Below are 20,059 nucleotides of genomic sequence, written 5' to 3'. Positions count from 1 at the left end.
TATGATCTTTTCATACTTCTATATGGAAAGGGAGGTCTTAGTCCGTACCCTTCTTAATGCAGTCCTTATTGGGTTAAGTTTTGACCTTCTTCCTTCACTACCTCTTCTGTGCCCTAACAGACCCCATGTCAGCTAGGGGAAGCTTTCAGCAATATGGGGAGACCTGGGCACATCAAGAACCAAATGGGGCCTGTTCCTCAGCCCATTCCCAGGCCCACCACCAGAAGGATGCAGTTCCATCAACTAATTGCCCTAGCGCGAAATATGACAGGACACACTATCTGTGGCCTCCGCTAATGGCAGAGGCTGCAGGGAAACCCATCCTTTGCTGCGGCTGCTACGCTGAAGGACGGTCCTCAGGTAGGTGAGTCGTAGCTGTTGACCTGTAAGTTAGGTGAGTCGCTGAAGCATTTTTGAACCTTAACACATCTGTTTGCGCTGTAGTTGCCAAAGCTGTAGGTGGGGAGAGGTTTGTGACGGGATGGCTTGGAAAGTGTCCTGCCATCACCTTGTCACCTGTCTTACCTGGATATTTATGTCTGGACTCTTAGAGCTTCCAGATGCTGAGCACTAGCAGTTGGTTTAAACAGTTTAGCTTTTTAATAAACACTCAGATTCTTCTGTCTGTTTTAGTGCATCAGTCAGAAGACAGAGCTCTATCTGTGAGCTCGTGATAAAGGATGGCTGTGAAGCTGGGAGCCTGAGTTTAAATGAGTGGATGGGGTTTGCACAGAAGATTCTGGGGGAAGGCTATGAAACTGAATCTTGACGTAATGGTTCCTGGAAGATATTTTGATAACTGTCCTGGTTTTAGACTATAATCTATCTCTTTCTAACTATCTTAAAATTTAGTCAAAATACCACTAAGTTGCTCTTTTTGAAGACAGCTGCAAGACTTTCTCACCTGGACTTAGTTATTTAGTTTTCCTTCTTCATTAAAGTCTTTTTTTTTGGTTTTGTTTTTTTTCCTTCCCTTTCCAATCTTGGAAAGGCGAGTAAGTTCTCACGTTTTCCCAGGAGGAGGTTTGAAACAAAGTTTTTAAATTTCAGCTTGTGTTTCTTGTAGGCATGTCAGCCACACCAGATGGAGAATGATACATGTGGACTTCCTTAGAGATATTGTATTTTTCTTTCTCATAGTTACAGAAACACTGAAGTAGCAAGTAGGCCAATTCATTTTAAGTGCAATAGTTCAGCTTTCCTGTTTCAGGGTTTAGTTTTGTTGGCAAGAGACAGTCAAATCCTCCTTCATGTTCATTTCTTGTACGGGGGAGGTGAAAGTGTAAAAAAAAAAATCTTACTGGCAATAATGAGAATAATTTAATGCCTCTGACCTTCTATAGCAATTTTCCATTATAAAAGACTGGTATTAGAAAGAAAGTGTGACTTCTTTCTTAAGGCTCTTATATTCAGGTTTTCTACCTTTAGTTTCCAGTGTATGTTGTGAAATGATTCATGAAGGCACTTCTAGGCAGTGCAGCAGGCCCAGTAACAAGGAGGAAAAAGACCGAAGGGTTTCACTTGCTCAGATAAGAAATATTAAATTTAGCATATTTCATAGAATCATAGAATTGCTGAGGTTGGAAGGGACCTTTAAGATCATCGAGTCCAACCTTTAACCTACCCTGACAAAAGCCACTTCTAAACCATGTCCCTCAGTGCCCCATCTACCCTTTTTTTAAACACCTCCAGGGATGGTGAATCCACCACCTCCCTGGGCAGCCTATATCCTTATTTCTTCTAAGGGTACTGTTGTTCTTATCTGTGCTGCGTTAAAATATTCTTGAACCCAGATGTAACCGTTTTCCATTAATCATACTAACACAATGACTGTCCAGGGCTTCTAAGAAATCTCAGGTTTGGTAGCGAGAGAATCTGTTACTTTCCCATATTTTGTTGCAAAGATGGGAAAACAATTATTATTTCCCCATCTTTGTGTACATATACATAATATATATACACAATATGTATTTTATACTTATATACAATATATATTTTTGTGTATATAAGCATATATATATATTTTAATATATAATGCGTGTCGATTGAACACAATTCCTTGAAAGCATGAAGTTGCATTTTATATTTTAAATGGAAGGGTTTTGTGATGTGATCACTAAATAAAAGGCCTTCTGAAGTGTAATTGCTTGTTTCTCTGCCTATTGAAGTTGTGTATTAACTGGAAAACATGCAAAAACCCAGTCGCAATGCAGTCTTGACAGCTGATTTTGTTAGTTTAATTTGCAGTTCTTGCGGAATGCAGTCTCTAGCTAGATTCTCTTTGAAGGCACTGGGATGTTGTACTATACATAGTTTAATAAATAATCTGCCCAAACTGGTGCATTCTGGTAGAAAAGTATTCATAATTTCAAGTTACTGTATCTTGTCTTTGTCTTTTAAAAAAAAAAAAAGTTAGTGCTGTGGGTTAAAGGCACCACATCATGCGTTCAATGGGGCTGAGAGCTGGAGCAAGATCTTGTGGGAATTTGCAAGCTTTCAGCCAATGATGAGTTAAATCTTACCTGGTGTCAGAAGAAATGTCTCTGGTTTTTGATCTGGCGTTACATTTATGAACTCTTCAGTTTACTGGAATAGCTTAGGGGGTGTTAGAGCCCCCATGCCCCTGCTTCCACAACTTTAAAAAGAAAAGTTAATTCATAGGACTGCAAATGTAATCAAAGACAAAAAGATTTCTCTGAGGTTTTTAGACACTTCAAACATGACCTCCTACGAAAAAGATTCCTTTTGTTGCACGAGTAAGACACTTCTTGCTCATACAAACAAACCAGTTTGCCTGCTGTGATGTGTTAGATACCGCTCAGGTTTTAATACCTCTTTTTGGCAGAACTTAATCTGTGTTAATGCAACAAAGCATGATTTGATCCCTCTGGAATTATTTGTCTTGTTTAAAGAGTGATTTCACAGTGGAAGTATGAGGTTTCTTGGGAGGACACCCAGCCTGGTGAGCAGGGAGAAGGAGGAGCTGGTGTGCTTTGGCACCTGGTGGGGACGGTTCTCTCTCCCTCTCTCCTCTACAGGCCCAGCGTACGCAGGTGAACTCTGAGCTGTGTGTGGAAAAAGATCATCCGCCTCTCCCTTGCTGTGACCAAAGTCAAGAAATTGTTTTTTAACTCTAGTGTTTGATTGCTACTGTAGGAAAAGGTCTTCTGGCAGACTGCTGGCAAGCGTCTAATTTGCAAGTTTGAAGTGCCCCGTCAAGCTGGTAAAATGACAAACTCTTACCAGCCTGCCTGCGGGCAGTCCTTGTGTGTTCTTAGACTATCACAGCATACACCAGGACTATTGCTAATCTCACTGCTGAGTCAAAAATACTCAGTGATGAAAGAAATGTTATGTTTCTGATGGAAGCACATACTGTTACTCTTTTTGCATCTGATTTCGTTTTTTTCTTTCCAAAATCATTGACCCCTCTCATGAAGCCAGAGCGCAGAAGGAAGAATGCTATACAGACTTTACTGAGCGTTTTCTTTAAGATCTACAGATTGAACTGTTCTATTTTCAAATGGTGGTCATCTATGTAATGTATTTTATTACCTGTGATAAAAATAAACTATTATAAAAGACTTCTCGCCCTAAGTGTCAGTTGACACTAATATTAAATCCTAGCCATTTACTTGAAATTGATGCCATTTTGTTGGAATATGAATTATATTTTTTTTTTTTCTGTTTGCTCTGACACTGTTGTTCTTAAGCCTAGTTGAAGAGAGGGAGAAATCAGTCCCTTTAGCTGTCATGTGCTTTTATATCTGAAATACTTCATGCATAAACCCACTGTGGCTTTCCCAGGCCTTGCTGTTGAAGAGCAGGAGCAGGGCTCTGCCTTCTGCCCTATTCAGGGAGCTGGGATGGAGCCTGGCTGGGGAAAGCTGGACTCTCGCTCTGCTGACAGCTCCCAGTGGTTACGTAGACTTTGTGACCAGAGATGAGGCTGGTTGATCAAGTGAACCCTGCAGCTACTCTGTCGAGTAACAGGTCGAGGTGGGAGTTCCATGCTGTTTTTATCCCTAGATTTGATTCTTACTTATTATGAAATTTAGTTAATTTTTTTTAAGTTTCTCTTTTCTTTCATCCTGTCTCAAGAATATGGATGCCCGTTATGCTGGCAAAGTTATGGGAAGGTCTGGACGCTGCATGGGCGTGCCTTACTTAAGAGATTTAATACTTCTGAAGTACTATTGAGAGCTGTGCCCCATTCCCCAAGAAAGCTTTCAAAAGTCAAGGTATAGTTAAAAACCCAACCAAATCCCAAAACTCCAAAGCAAAAAACGCATGAACAAAACCTCACCTCCAAAACATACTCTTGGGCAGTAGAAAATCCCATTTCCATTGTGCAGTCTAGCATTTACGGTGTTGCATTAGTCAATCGGACATTGCATGTCTTTATTGCAGTGCCCCTTCATGTTTAAGCTTTATTTCAACTGGAGGCATATGATTTATTTGGACTTCCTTTTTTAAGTTACAATAAAACTGCAAATGTAGGTAGTTTGGGGAAGTTGAATTTTTCGTCTTGTCATCTCAATACACTCATAGTGTCTTATGGTAGCGTTAACTATATAGAAAAAAATTTCATAAAAGTTTAACTTTGAATAAATTTGGTAATACTTTCTTTCTCCTTTAAACTCCATTTGTGAGCCTTATTTTATTCTTGCTAATATAGATGGTACTCTGGGATGGGGCCATGCATATATTACTTGAGTATTAGAAGGCTTTGCTCATGGTTTGGTTTTCTTAAATATTCTGAAATTTTACTTGCTCGTATAACTTAAAAGTGGGTTCTAGTCTGAGTTCTCTCCTTAAATGCAGCAACTTTGCTGTATGTTTTTGCAGAGAAGACCCTGCAACACTCAAGTGGAATTGGTGCGAAACCTAGAGAAATCCAGTTGTCTTAGTGTTTATAAACGTTCTTTCCTTGCTGGTGGATACTCCAGTGTTGATTGGAAGAGTCTAAATAATGACTTATTGCTGTCTTGCTTTTGAAAATCCATTGTAGCATCCAGATATCCTAAACCACTGATACCACTTGAGCAGCCAGCGAAGGAGGTAGTATCACCTGAGACGACCAGTACTTTTGGTACAGTAAAAACAAAACCCAAACAAACCCAACCAAACAAAAAAGTGTGTTTGCTAAGACGCGGCATTGCATAAGGCCAGCAGGCTGCTGGCAGACTTTCTGCTTGCTTGTTTTAATGCAATTGGCATGCATTGCTACAAGAAATAAAAGTACGTGTTTTTTTGTTATATTAATATAAAGCCTTCGGTCTCAAGAAATTCAGTGATCCCTGTAGTACTTGGTGAACTTACTGTTAATGTGACCGAAGAAGTGTTTCAGGTCCTGGTCTTGTGGGAACTCTCCTGAGCTAATACTCGATTGGAGATTTCAGACTGTGAAACAGCTTCATTTACTTGAAGAAGCTCAGTGTCATCTACCTTATGCCTTTTCCTAGGAGAGTGGCGTGCATTAAATTACATGGACCAAACATAATGCAGAAATAATGTTACTGTTTAAAAATATCATTCTTCAATTAGCTGCCTTTGCCATTCCCTGCAAGTAATGTTTTAGAAAAGATAAAATAGAAGATTGCTCCAATTAAAATTTGTTTTCCATCTTTTGCATGTGTTTAAGCATGTGATGTGTGCAAAATAGTTGTCATGCACGAACGTTTTTAAAATAATGAATTAAAAAAAATAATCTAAACCTTGAACCATTGTTCTTTAACTGTATGTATCTTGTGTAAAAATAATACAGTTTATAGGAGACAGATTTTCCTTTTAGCTATCTTGTCTGGTACAAAGAGTGTTTGTGACTTAGGTCTTTTTAGGAAAGATTGCTTGCAAGGCAACTCGTACTTATAATGCAACTTAAACCTTTCAGAGTGATAGATTAGAAACACTTAGATCTCCATGTAATAGGTGTGAATGAAATGAATCATGTTTATTCTGTGAACACAGAGGTACTGTTTCAGTGTGTAATGGAAATTAAAAGAACATGAAGTCTACCAGTTTCTCTAAGAAGGAAATTATTTAAAGCTTACTCATTCAGCTGAAAACTCTTAGCTTTAGTGAGTCTTATTTATTATTTAATCAATCCAAATATGGAACTACAGAGGCAGCTGGGATCAGCATGACAAAATCTCTTCTAAAAACAAAAAGTAAGTGGAAAAATGAGATAAGTGCTTTGTTCACAGGATATACTTAAGGAAGCTGTCTTGGATCTCTCCAGTGCTGGTTTTGTTTTTTTTTGTTGTTTTTTTTTTTTTGCTGGTCAAGTGTCTCAGATTGGAGAAAGCTGAACTTGAGCATGTGAGCTGTCTTGTGCCCCCTCCCCTCTTTCTCCTTAAATTAGTGCAGTGTGATTTCAGAAACCTGAAAGCACATGTTCTTGTTTCTGTTCTGTTGCTGTGTGTGAGAACTTCCTTTGACGTTGAACCTGCCCCTTGGAATTTTTGGGATGTGACTAACCTGTGCCTGAAATGAATCCCTTCCTTTCTCTGAAGCACAGGGAGCTTTTTTTAAGGCAAAGCCCACAGATACTGTTTTTAACCCAGTATAGTACATATTTCATTCAAAACTACAGGATGTGAAATCATAGCTGTTTTTTTTTTTCAGTGTTCATTTAGCTTGGTTTCTTAGGTATTGAATATTTATTGTTAATAAAATATCCATCCTAGCAGCCATAATAGATACTACTACTTGCAATCCTTTTTTTTATGCTGTATCATTTGCCAGTCTCCATTTGTATGTGATGGGCTGCTCATCACGTTCACTGTCAAAATTAAATTAAAAAAACCTCAAAGAATACCCAAAAAGCAAACTGACATGCTTTAGCTTTTGGTGAATTTCAACAGGTCATTTGTTTTAACTTACATGTTTCTCTCTAGATAATAAAAAGAGAAAATAGGAAAATATTTGAATACTGCAAGATTATGTGTTTGGAGATGGGGCATATTTTGTATCAACTCTCCTATCACGTTAAAGCAGACATAAGGAGCAGGTGGTTTGTTTTATTCTCTCCTACTGCTTGTACCCAGGGATAAAACCTTTCCTCAGCACGCTTTCTGAATACTTCCTAGCTTGTAGGCTGTCAGACAAGAGCATAGGCATTTCCAGAATTAAAACTTGCCCTACTGTTTGGCAGTGATCCTAGTGAAAGCTCCTGCATGACCTGGGGGAAGGACGAAGCCTTGAAAAATCTCTTTCATTTCAAAAAGAATGGAAAAGTTTGGGAGAAAAAGGCTTCTACAGTCAGGCCAACTTGAACTGAGAGGATCCAGAGACAGGGGTCTCAGCGGTAGCCCAGGATTTGGTTCCCAAAGCCCACTTCTTGGAGGTAGTCTGGGACCTGTCGGCTGGACACCAGTAGTTCTTTGTAAAATTTCTGGGAACCCTTCAGGCAGGTTTAGGAGCAGACAGAAGAAACGGTATGTGACTCTTCTTATGGACAGAGGTCTGTCTGCTTCGTGGTGCATTGATGTATGTAAAGTTGTATTGCCACAAAGCTCTGGTATTTTCTTCAGGTCCAAATGCTTATTGTGAACCAACAGGTAATTGTTGCATTTTGACCTGCTGCATTTTTTCTTTTAGACATCGCCAGTTTCTGGTTATTGTACTGTTAAAATAACTTTTTTGTGTAAGGCTTTCAGTTATTTGCTCTTGATAGCTTTTGCCTCTATGTAGTGATCCATCCCTTACTGCAGGCCAGTTTGCTATAACTCACACTAAGGCTGTGAATCATCAGTCTCCATTAGGATGTTATCCCGTCTTTCACGACAATCTTAATGGGCAGAAACTGTGGTTTATTGGCTTTGTTGGGTTTCATGGAAGACTGGAGAGAAATGTGCGTGGAACAAACAGATTTCTTTAGCCACCTGCTCTTGAATACCATCAGCTTGTATTTTCAGGTTGCAAATAGCCTTTCAATCCAGCTGTTTCTTTACTTCATTAAGTTCTGGAAAGGGTGGTTTTTTGCTTTTTTTTTTTGTTTGTTTGTTTTTTACGAAGCACAAGTAAAGATGTGGTGTTACAAATGTAAAATTAACTGTTTTGTTCAAGATGAAGAGATGTAAGAATTGCCAGGTGGATCCACTGCCTAATAAATAAGGATTTTTTTGTAGAGAGAAGAGATGGGAGAGCAGCTTGAAATCCTTCCCTCCCCCCTCTAATTTTCCTATTACCTATTTTATGTTATTTCATGGAGTAAAGTAAACAAAGTAAATAGGTAGCCACAAAAGTGTCAGGGGTGTTATAAATAATCAGCCTGGTGACCTTTTCCTCTTGAAAATGTCAAGACAGGCTTCTTGTGATTCTGTGTCGCTCTCCCTGAACAGAAGGAACGTAACAGAAGTGCGTTTATGGTTCTGGTACAGCACAAATGGCCCATGTCAAAGATGACTGGTTCCAGTGGGAAATATATGTGACTTGTTGTTTACTCAGTTATTGGATCTGGTTTATCAGAAAGAAAAATAATCTTTGGATTTGTAATGTTTTCACTGTTGGTTTACTTCTCTGGGTTGGGTGCTAGGAATCTATCGTATCAGCCTTGTTTCCAAATGCTGTTTGTTTTGGTTTTTGCAGTTGGACACCAATATGGTTGAGTTTTACTGCAATTTATGTCTGACCTTGTGTAAAAAGCTCAGTTAACAAAAAAAAAAGCCCTCACTTGAATTATTCTTTCCCAGCCATGGAGGGGAAAAAATTCAGATGACTTCCCCACCATGGGATAAGAGCATGCACGGATGAGCTGTGGATGAGCTGACGTGTAATAGATGTGACTTGTCTGTATGGGTGTGGATTTACTGTTCTTTTCACCCAGGTCTCCCACAAAGGGAGTGTCCTGTTCTCTCCCCCTGCCCCAAAAACCTCTGGGTGTGCAGTCCAGTTCCTGCTTTCCATGTTAGCACTGCCATTCTTCTCTGGGCTTGGCTGTACCCCTGGCTGAGCACAAGTGCTAGAATAAAGAAAAAGTCCCAAACACATGATCAGGAGGGAATTTTAGGAATGGGATCAAATTACCGTTTGAAGCAGCAATGTGACTTTAGGTCACTTCAAGGTACGGTTTTGTATTTGACCTAAGGTTCTGCCTTTCCTGTTTTCTTAGGGGAAGTTCCATGAGGGGCTTTGTGCCTCAGACAGGAGTCTGTTCTGGGATCCCTCTGTGTCACTAACAGCACATACGATGACTTGCGCTAGTGGGCAATACTACTGTGATCTCCCAGATCGCCTTTTTTAGTGTTGTCAAGTACTTGTCATTATCTTTGGGAGCATTTTTGACCTCAAAATTCCTCTTGCCTCCTGTGACTAGGTAGGGAGCTGTCTCTCTTCTCCCTTCCTTTGGCTCTCTAGCCAGGGTTATTCCTCCTGGGATCTGTGACTGCCCCCCTCTATCACACAGCACTTCGCTTCAGCACTGCAAAAGGCATCTTCAGCCCGAGTCCATCCCCTTCCTCGCTGCTGGAGAAGAAGCTGTGTAAACATTGCTCAGATTTTGGAGAAGGAGATGAGAATGAGGGAGGGAAGGACAGCGGAGGCACACTGAGCTCAGTCCCCATTGCGCAGCATGGAAAAAACTGTAGGAGTGCAAATTTAATTAAGGTCTCCAGTAAATACTGGCATTACAGGTATGTCACTGATGCAGGCAATACACCAGTGCCACAGCATACTTTCCACTGCCAAGGGGAAAAGCGTTAAATAGATTAGATTCCATATTTCCTCCCAGGTAGGGCAAAAAACCAGGCTTATGTGTGCAGAAAACCTTGGATTCAGCTGTGCATTTGTGTTTGTAATTTAATAATTCCCAAGGTGATTAGCAGACCTGGAGTTGGAGCATGCAATTTCAGTGCTCACAGGAGTCTGCTGTGCACTCACAGCTGAAATTGTGACAAAGGAACAGGTAAAAAAGCTAGCAGTGGAAAATGGAAAACATGCAAAGCTGAAAAACAAAGACTGTGCTAAGTGGCAGAACCCAGGCTTTCATGAACGGTCATTGGGTAATTTCCTGGGAAGATTAAATAAACAGACCAGATGAGTAGTACTTCATAGAGCAGAGGTCCTGAAGCAGCTTTAGAGGGAGCGTCTGCACAGCTGTGACTTGCAGCGGTGTGAGGTGGGCTGAAGCCTGCGTTAGCTCTGCAGTTGGAGGCTGCAGAGATGCACTTGCAACTGAGCTAGTGAATCCTCCTGAGGGAGGGCTCATGCTCACCAAAGACTGCGGAAACACTGATGGGAGAACAATTTCACTTTTTTTTTGTTTGTTTGTTTTGCCCAGTAAAGGCTTGAAAGAGTAAAGGTTGAAAGAGTTAAAACTGAACTTCGTCAGAACTGTTCACTTACAGGAAGAGTAGAGCCCAGCAGTCGTTGTCCTCTGCTTCTCCTTATTTATGTGAGTTTATTTAAAAAATCAACAGTCTTAGTGATTTCAGATCACTTTCATGAAGAGTGCATTTTTTAGTAGTACTTAAAATTCACGTGCAGAATAAATTATTAAATAATGCAGCTGCAAAACAACCCAGCTGATATTCCATATTCTTATAACATAAAATCCAAAAGAAAACATTTTGAGGTCAAGTTCCATGTAAAGTGTATTTTATCTATTTTTACATTATATCATATAACATTTATTCCTTTGGCCGTTTGCCAAAGATAGCTGACATTGCAGCTTGGCTTTGCCTGTGCAGAGAATCAGGTGTTGAAGTCCAATGAATTTCACAAATGCAGCCAGAGGCTTTGAGGTTACACGGGGAAGGGAAAAAGAAAGGTACCCAATTGACAAATCTCCTGCCTACCTCTAGCAGCAGTTAAAAGTTAAGAATAGCTTCATTGCTACTGCATTCTGTATTCATTAGGCATTTATAGAGAGAGGTACAAATTATCTGAGTGTAATTTATGGCTGGAACTTAAATTCTCAGTAGTTTCTTATAGTGTTCTTTTTTGCTGACAGGAATGAATAGTTTCTTAAGGACTTCAGGGGAGCTCATGCTTTTATCTTTATTTCCCCAATGCAGTGAAAAATAAGGAGTGTAATTGCACTTAATGCAAGTCTGCAATGAAATGTTTGAACATCATTCAGTTTATCTGTCTGCTCTGTCCCTCAATCTGGGTAGCTGTCTTAATTCTGAGACAGATGAAAAGCAATAAACTCTATATGCATCTAAAGTTATTTCAGAGAGAAGCTTATTCCTGCAGTCTTACTTGCTTCCAAGGTCATCCTCAGGCAAGGAATGAAACTTTTCTGCTTGAGAAAAGGCTGATGCTTAGTGGTATGTGACTTAATAGCAGTTTGTCTTCAGCTTTCTGTAAAGATCATAGTAGATTTCCCTTCAAGGGCGGGGGGTAAGAATCCCACCAAACCCATCAAATTTACCAGTTGTCCTCCTGGTGTTACTGCACTGCTGTAACTGCCTGCACGTGGTATCGGCTGTTGGCAGGGTTGTTGCTGTCTGACTGAGTAGAGGTGCTGGTGCTGCTGGTACCAGTGGCTGTGGGAAGCATGGCTCTTGCCAGCCTTGGATTTGCTCCTACATTAAGCATCTCTTGATATTGACCAAGTCGCTTTTTCTCATTTCAAGACTCTTGGGTACTGCCAAAGGCAAAAATCTCACATTCTGTACCTGGGAATGACAATATAAACAGCAAGTTTGGTGAAAAACACCAGTGAATATAGTGTGGACCTGGTCCACTACATCTGCTACAAGGCATAATTTATTAAAATGCTCTGTTTTGTGCTAGGGCAGCAGAGGAGGGAGCATCCCAGTTCTTCTGGGTGCTGCACAGGCTGTCGTCGGTCAGCTTCATCTTCCAAGGGTCTGTGCTGCTGGCTGCGAACATGGCATCGTGTACCTGGGCTTGAAAGCCAGCACTGCGCCCTGTTCTTCATAAATTACCTTTTTTTTTTTTTTTTTTTTTTCCCCCCCTCCACTATTTCCTGGGGAAACGAGTGTGGTTTTGGGCAGGTGGGAAAGGGCAAAAGGGAGAGAAGGGGTGGGAATAAACACTCATCTCTTGCCACCTTCTCAGGTTTCTTTTTAAGAACAGGGCCTGGAGGGGGGAAACATCATTAAATAAAGGATATTATAATTGTATGTATAACTCCCTAGACATTTCATGGGCATTCATATGTAGGCAGCAGTGATGCCTAACACTGCTCTATTTAAAGGCGATGAAAGCTCTCTCCTAGATCAGATCTCTGTGCACAGAGCTCTGGCAATTCATGTTAACAAATCTTTTGTGGTGTCTCATGGAATTGCTTTGCTTATCCTTGTACATGAATGTGCTCCAGAGGACAGCCAAAAACCTCATCACACACCCTGATGACATATAGATAATGGGGGTCTTATTTATTCCCAGTGAAACACTGTGGCTGAGCTGCTGCTCTGCTCAGCTGCAAACCAGTGAAAGGACTGATGGATACTTATCTCGAACCAGAGGGGCCCAAGAAAAATCAGTATTGGCAGAGAAGTGCCAACAATTCATCTTAATGAAACACAATTAGATGAGTATATTTGGATGTGATTAATTCTAATCTAATGTTAGCCTGCAGTACTTATCTGGTGCTTTTCCATAGGTAGTGCAGAGGGTGTTAATAATCCCAGGGGAAGATTTGTTGATCCGAAGATCATGGAATCGTTCAGGTTGGAAAAGACGTTTAAGATCATCAAGTCCAACCGTTAATGCTGCCAAGTCCACCACTAAACCATGTCGCTAAGCACCACATCTACATGTCTTTCAAATACCATCAGGGATGGTGACTCCGCCACTTCCCTGGGCAGCCTGTTCCAGTGCTTGACAACCCTTTTGGTGAAGAAATTTTTCCTAATATCCAATCTAAACCTCCCCTGGTGCAACTTGAGGCTGTTTCCTCTTGTTCTGTCATTTGTTACTTGGGAGAAGAGACTGACCCCCACCTCTACAGCCTGCTTTCAGGTAGTTGTAGGGAGCAATAAGGTTTCCCCTCAGCCTCCTTTTCTCCAACAACCCCAGTTCCCTCAGCTGCTCCTCATAAGACTCATTCTCCAGACGCTTCACCAGCTTCATTCCTCTTCTGTGAACATGCTCCAGCACCAAAATGTCTTTGTAGTGAGGGGCCCAAAACTGGACACACTGTTTGAGGTGGGGCCTCACCAGTGCTGCGTACAGGGGGACGATTACTTCCCTAGTCCTGCTGACCACACTATTCCTGATACAAGCCAGGATGCTGCTGGCCTTCTTGGCCACCTGGGCACACTGCTGGCTCATAATCAGCTGGCTGTCAACCAGCACCCCCAGGTTCTTTCCTGCCAGGCAGCTCTCCAGCCTCTCTTCCCCAAGCCTGTAGCGCTGCATGGGGTTGTTGTGACCCAAGTGCAGGACCCGGCACTTGGCCTTGTTGAATCTCATACCATTGGCCTTGGCCCGTCGATCCAGCTTGTCCAGGTCCCTCTGTAGAACCATCCTACCCTCAAGCAGATCGACACTCCTGCCCAACTTGGTGTCATCTGTGAACTTTCTGAGGGTGGACTCAATCCCCTCATCCAGGTCATTGGTAAAGATGTTAAAGAGAACTGTCCCCAATACCGAGCCCTGGGGAACACCACTGGTGACCAGCCGCCAACCGAATTTAACTCCTTTCACCACAGGATAGAAGATTCTGCTGTGCCTTTGGGAGGTGTCCTTCATCTGTCTCCCAGGAACTCATTGCAGTCCCTGAGAGTACCTCCATGTGGGATGATGGGTATTACTTTGGGGTTTTGAGGCAGAGAATTTTGACTCTGATGGCTCACTCTGGTCAGCGAATTGCTACAGAGAGTTTATTTCTTGGCAGCACTCAAGTACCTTCTTATTTGTTATTTTTTTGTTTAATAATATATAAACATTTACTTCTGGAATGCACAGATCAGAATACCGCCTTATTGTTCCTATTCACTCTCCTATCAATGTTACTGTGTTTCTGGTATTTTTATAGAAACATATCAGCTGTTTTTCTGACATTTTCCATTTCTCTCTAAAGGAGACAGCTCAAACTCCATATTTCTATGCTTACCCAGCATCTCTGTTCCAAACTCCCAAGTCCTTTCTGCGTTGTCATCATTTTAGCTGATTAACCCCCTTGAATCTTGAGGCAAGCATCTGATTTCTGATTTGGTTTTTTAGCTGCAGTTTGAGACATTGTTAAGCAAACCACTGCAAATCCCACTGCTGACCTTTAGGTTTATAAGGCACTGATAGAGAATTTGATTAGATCAGGAAAAAAGCCCTCTTAATGATAAAGACAGCGATTTAAGTCTCTGGATACCTGTTTGCATTTTATGCTTTCTCCTAGATTTCCGGTCAGGTTTTCCACCTGAGGTCTCTGGTTTTTGTTAAAAGGATACGAATCGTGTTTTTTGGAAGGGATAATAGGATAAGTATATTGTATACTCACAATATTTGATGATGAACATTCAGTAAGCACTGCAGATAAAGTTGAAATTAAGTTCTATGATATTTAAACCTAGACTGTCCTGCATCTGGTGATAAATAATGTACTTTTCTGTTGCTAAATGCATCTGTTCTAGGGATTAACTACTGGCCACTAGGTGAGGTGGCACAGAGCAGTTTTATTCCCAATCGTAGGGTTTGGGTTTTTTTTTTCCTTCGGAGCAGGCTGGCTGTATCCATTGTACATGGCACTTAGCCCTGGATTTGTACAGGGGTCCATATGTCCAGGGTCCCCACCTGCCAGGATGGGATCCCAGTAGTGAACTATCCCTGAAATCACTCCTGGGTTTTGTTCTGAAGGGAATTGCTTGGCTGATACCGGGGAGCAAACAGCACTCCTGCAAAGCTTGTCCAATACTCGGTCCAGTAGATGTAACAGTAGTTTCAAATAATGACGATGATGTCTTCTGGTACTTCAGGGTTCTTCAGGGAGAGAGATGGAACATGATCACTGTGTAATTTTCTACAGTGTTACAGAGTGTGTTAAAAAAAAATAAAAAATCTTCAGTGCTCATATAATGCTATTTGTATTTATGCTGAATATTTGTTTGCACATAGTTACCTTTTCAGGGGTAGTAGAGAAATTATTTTATCGTGTCCTCTGTCTGTTCATCTCCTACTAGTGCTTCGCTCAGCTTTCTCTTCTTGTGTGCATGTGACTGAATGGGCTCACAGCCAGGATTATATTTAGCACTGCACGAGTCAGCATCCTTTCATGCCTTAATTGCTGTAGTAACAGGAAACCATTTGTGAGTTATAACAAATGATGCAGAATTTTTTCTTTGCTGTCAACTCGTGGATTGTTTTTTCCCATCTGGAATATTAAGGGAACCCAACTGAAGATTAATGGTCATGGTTTTTCCAACTTTGTGTTTTGCTCTATGTACTGAGGTTTTCGCAGTTTCTATTAAAACGCCGAGGAAAACAGAGGAGGAACAAAGGGGGATAGGGACGTGCCTTACAAGCTTATTCCATGAACAAACTCATACATCATAGTCAGAATTTACTCTTAAGGTTCCACCTCTAGATACTGAAGAAAGCAATAACACACATCTCATTTCTAGGCTCCAATCCCAAATTTTGGGGATAAAGATCCTCTTACGAACTCACGTGTAAAAGAGTACCTTTTTCTTAATAGAGACAACAATTGGTTTGATTTCTTGTGCTGTGGAAGTGAAGCCCTTACTGTCCCCATGATGTGTATCTGAATGATTTGCAGAAGTGACCCGGACAGGCTTCTTGGAGGAAACAGAATGATGGATTTGAGACAAAACCCTCCCTAACGCTAACCTTAAGAGCCTACAATGAGTTATAATGGATCTAGATCATTAATATTTTTCATGTTGCTCCTCCTTACCTTCTTGATATTTAATTGTTAAATCGTTAATCTTAACTATTTGGTCACTATTTAAAAATCTATAAAACGCTGTTTGTATTCTTGTCTTAGATGTAACAATACTCAGCTGTAGCATGTAGCCCTGGCTGTAGTACCTGTTATACCACTGTATGGGTTTCCTGCCCCTGGGTGACAGTCACAGATTGAGCTATAAAATTTGACAGCAGTGTTAGCTGCAATTTGAATAAAACATAATCATACATGCCTTTAGGCTTGCAGGTTCCCTTGTGTGCCAGTTCTTAAAAAATTGTTAATTCAAAAACTAGTGATGACAACTTTCTGGTTTTTGGCTGGGTTTTTTTTTTGGTGTTTTTTTGTGGTTTTTTTTTTGTTTTTTTTTTTTTACCAACTGTCTGAATAAATGCACCCCCATTGCCTGTTAGTCAGTTGGGGTTTTTTTTGTCAGCTAAGAATAATAATCTTTAAATTGAAAATGCTGTGTTGGTTTAAATTGGCTACAGTTGATGGAGTTAATTTAACTTGCTGGATTTGGGCCAAGTTATGGATAATGGTATCATTTACATTGGCAGTTTTATATTCCCTCCTGGGTTCTATCTATTAAAAAAAAAAAAAGTAGTAAATGTTTAGTTAGCAAAAAAGTGATACTGTAAATTCAAAAAAGATCAAGAACAGATTTAAGAGGCAGTTTAATTTTTTTTTTCTGCTTCCCAGACTTTGCTAATTCAGGGCTCGTGACCTGTATAGCACTTGAACCTTGCTTTATAACTTCAGTTATGGTAATAATTGTTAGTTAGAAAATAGCAGTATTCCTTACTCTGCTGTTTCATTTTATTCCTTCTGTGATTAGATGAATTCCGGTGGCTTATTCAGCACTATGGCATAGGATGAGCTGGTGAATGGCTGTCGTGAAATGCAATACTGGAGTACTTTAGCTTTTTCCCTGGACATTTAAACTCTGAACTGTTGGATTCTGACTGAATTCGGTTCTTGAAAGGGGGTTTTGCAATTTGAATTTTTGTTTTCCCTCCATCAAAACAAGTGAAGGGCATATTTCCTTTGCTGTACTCTCTGAAGATTTTTTCTTGTTTTTTGTTGAGCCTTGAAAGTTCAAATAGTCAGAACAGCTTCCTGTGAATAAATACCCTAGTCTGAAATACATTTTGCCATCTAGAGTTCTTAAAAAATTGCTTTAAAGATTTTTTTGGGCTGTCCAAGAGATGTGTTCCCCTGGTGCCTTCATATCTTGCAGATTTTTTAAGTATGTTATGCTTTAAGGAGGTATTATTGGAAGTGGTTCTGTAAAGAGGTTACTTGCTTTCATGCCACAGTGGTTATTTAATTCTTTCTGCTTTAATTCTTTTTTTTCCTCCCAATGTGCCAGGTTTAAACTAAGCTTTGGCCTCTGTGACTGGAGCTGAGCTGGTCCAGCCCCCTTCCCCATAGTGGGCAGCGCCCTGCACCTCGCAGTGCCAGAGAGTACTTCAGCCATCAGTGAATGCTTCTTGGTGCTTAGACTTATTTTGGTGCTCCACGAGGGACAGCTTTTTCCTTGAGCCTGGTCCTGCAGGTACCATTTGACAAGGTCCTCGGGACCCAGGTCTGATTTGGCCCTCCTTTGAGCAGGGTGGGACTAGATGCCCTCTCCAGGCTAGAGACATGTGTCCTGGCTCAGGCAAGAGGCTGTCAGGATTGGAGCTTCGGAGCGTGAGCACGATTGACCTCCACTAGTTAGCTGAGCTTCTTCTGGCAGACTTCTCCTATCCCTGTCTCATTAATACGTGCAATCCCAGATTCTTTTTTCCCCAGATTAATTTTTATCTCAATGATGAGGGAAGCTCTACGTCAGGCACGCTTCCAGATGAGTTTAGCAAGACTTATTTAGAAAAGGAAGTTCTTATGGATGTGGCAGGAAGCTGCTGTTACCTACACAAGAGTTCCCTGTGGCTGGACAAGAGCAGTCAGGTCTCCAGAGCACAGTGCCACCACGCTGTCCTTAGGAACCTCTCTTATAGCATTTGACTACCCCACTGACCCCCCACTTTAGGTGCCCTCCTTCAGAAAATGGCTATTTAGCAGGAACCCTACACTATCAAAGCAGGTTATGGCAATGATAAAGTAATTTTCACTTACATTTGATCCCTTGCTGTTTCCTCTCTCCACTGTCCCCAAAGTAGTGTCCCCCAGCCTCCCTCCTTTTAAGGCCATCCTAAGACAGTCCTCAATTTATGCTCTAAAGGAGGCAGTTTATGTCCTTTATAGTTAATGTGACTTGAAACTCCCATTATTCATAGATATAAAGGATTGGGGGTTTTTCTCCTACCAAAAGCTTGCCCTCAATTCCTCCTTTTGGTAATAAGTTTCTAAAATCAATTATGTGCTGGTTTCTAGCTTTTTAATAGCTTTCCAGCTACTCTGAATAGAGTGTAATTATGTAGACTGCCGTGTGCTATCAGACTTAAACATCAGTTGTAGTTAAATCCACAAGACTGATGTTCTACAGCTTTCTAGTATTGTGTGACAAACTGAATAGTCTTCTGTCTTCCGTGTTGGTACCCAAAATGCTTCACTTGGGAATTATCTAAACTAACTGGATATCATAATCAGGGCAAAATATGAAAAAATGTCTTCCTCAGAAGTGAATGGAGTGTTTCCTGAAAGCTTATGTATGCTGTTACAGCTATCTTATCATGAAGTTCTTGTATATGGAGAACTAGACTTGAAGAATAGATGGTACTTCAGCAGGGGTGGTTTCAGTGGCAGTGTCACGTGAAGCCAAGGAACCACGCCGGTCGGTGGCAGAAGGCCGTGGAGGGCAGCACTCTCTCAGTGACCTCCTGTGCTTGATTTGCAATTTTGGGTTTTTATTCTCTCCCTGGCATCCAGCAGGATGGAGCAAGAGGAGGTTAGGAAAGGTTCATCAGGAACTTGATGGTGCTGGCTTAGGTTGGCTGTCCACCCTCAGGGCATCTAAAGCTTTTGGAAACAGTGGCTTTGGTTAATCTCTTTGGTTCAAGGTGGCTCTGATATTCCCCACTGTTGTACAAATTTCCAGTCTCAGAAAAGCTGCTGAAAGGACAGTGCCTGTGTATATGGATAGCTGTCTCTGTTCCGTGCTTCTGTAAAAGCTTTGCTTAACCTGCGAGGATGGAGGGGAGACCACATGCAGACAAGTGCAGGAGAAGTTTCTGTTGGGAAAATAGGTCCCATCCTTCCTGAACACAAGCTGAAAATTTTGGTCTGAGTTGTTTTTGGCTGTTCGGCACCAGTGATGCCTGTGTCTGTGGAATAATGGCTTTTGCAGGGCTCCCCTCTGTTTACCATGGGATGTTCTTTTGTTCCTCCTGCAGCCTGAGGTATAAATCTGTGAATTCCTTGGCATTTTCTAGGGGGGGGGGGGGGAAATATCTTTGTGTATTTCTGTAGTATTTGGGCTTTACTTCTCCCACGTGCGTGATGAGTACAACTGGTGTTTGTAGAGCTTATGTAGTTTATCTGTTGGATAGAGGGAAGAAGCAGCTTTTCAATAACTGCTAAAGCTTGAAAGTTGTTATAGTTTAAGACCTTAAATTAATGAAATTCTGTTCTGGTTGGCTGAATACTGGTGTTATGGTCTAACCATATTTTTTTTTTTTGAAAGTTAATTTAAGGGAATATTTTAGTTTCTCTTTTACAATAGCTTTGAATATAGGAGTGACTTGGATGCAGGAGTATTCACTCTAGGCTGCACAGTTCAGACATATGCTTAAATGAATCACAGCCTGTGTTTGCAGCGGTGTCTTTTCATGTACTTGGCTGACCCAAGTAAAATTCGAATACTTGGGTGGTGTGGTAGGCTCCTGTCATGTTTTACCATTTTTTACCTTTGCCTATAGAAGTTACCTCATCAAAAGTATGGAAGAAACTTGTCAAAAGCTCAGGGTTCATAATACTGGAAGATATTGGGGCAGCTTTTTTTTTTTCCTGCTTTGAAAAGGGGTCTTATGGTCAAAATCCACAGTTAGAAAAACAAAAACAAAGCACAAACCTAAAAAAGTAGCTTATTTTCTTTCCCTTGCCCCTGTGACGTAGGTAGCTGTTGCTACTGTGTTTTGTGCACCACCTTTAATATACAGCCTTAGCTCCCTATAGAGTACTCTGTCAGGTTCAGGAGTGACGTCCTTGTCCTTCCAAGCTCTTAATGGTTTGATATCAAGATACCTGAAACATGCACCAAATGACCAAACGTGATCTGCT

The 20,059-nt window shown here is 41.0% G+C and overlaps 1 protein-coding gene across 2 annotated transcripts in view; it reads left to right on the top strand.

Annotated features, from left to right (window-relative positions):
- The window catches only part of TMEM65 (transmembrane protein 65), a 35,323-nt gene that overhangs the window by 3,451 nt on the left and 11,813 nt on the right, over positions 1–20,059 (top strand). The window contains exon 2 of one of the 2 annotated variants that reach the window (XM_063327500.1): positions 121–360. The exons of the other annotated variant lie outside the window; for it this stretch is intronic. Coding sequence (XP_063183570.1) covers positions 121–360 — 240 coding nt within the window. The remainder of the gene's footprint in view (positions 1–120; positions 361–20,059) is intronic. 2 annotated transcript variants of the gene reach the window in all.

This window comes from Chroicocephalus ridibundus, chromosome 2 (genome assembly GCF_963924245.1).
Source record: "Chroicocephalus ridibundus chromosome 2, bChrRid1.1, whole genome shotgun sequence".
NCBI classification, from domain to species: domain Eukaryota; kingdom Metazoa; phylum Chordata; class Aves; order Charadriiformes; family Laridae; genus Chroicocephalus; species Chroicocephalus ridibundus.
Note: the sequence above shows the minus strand (reverse complement) of the source record. Positions and strands in the feature narration are given on the sequence as shown.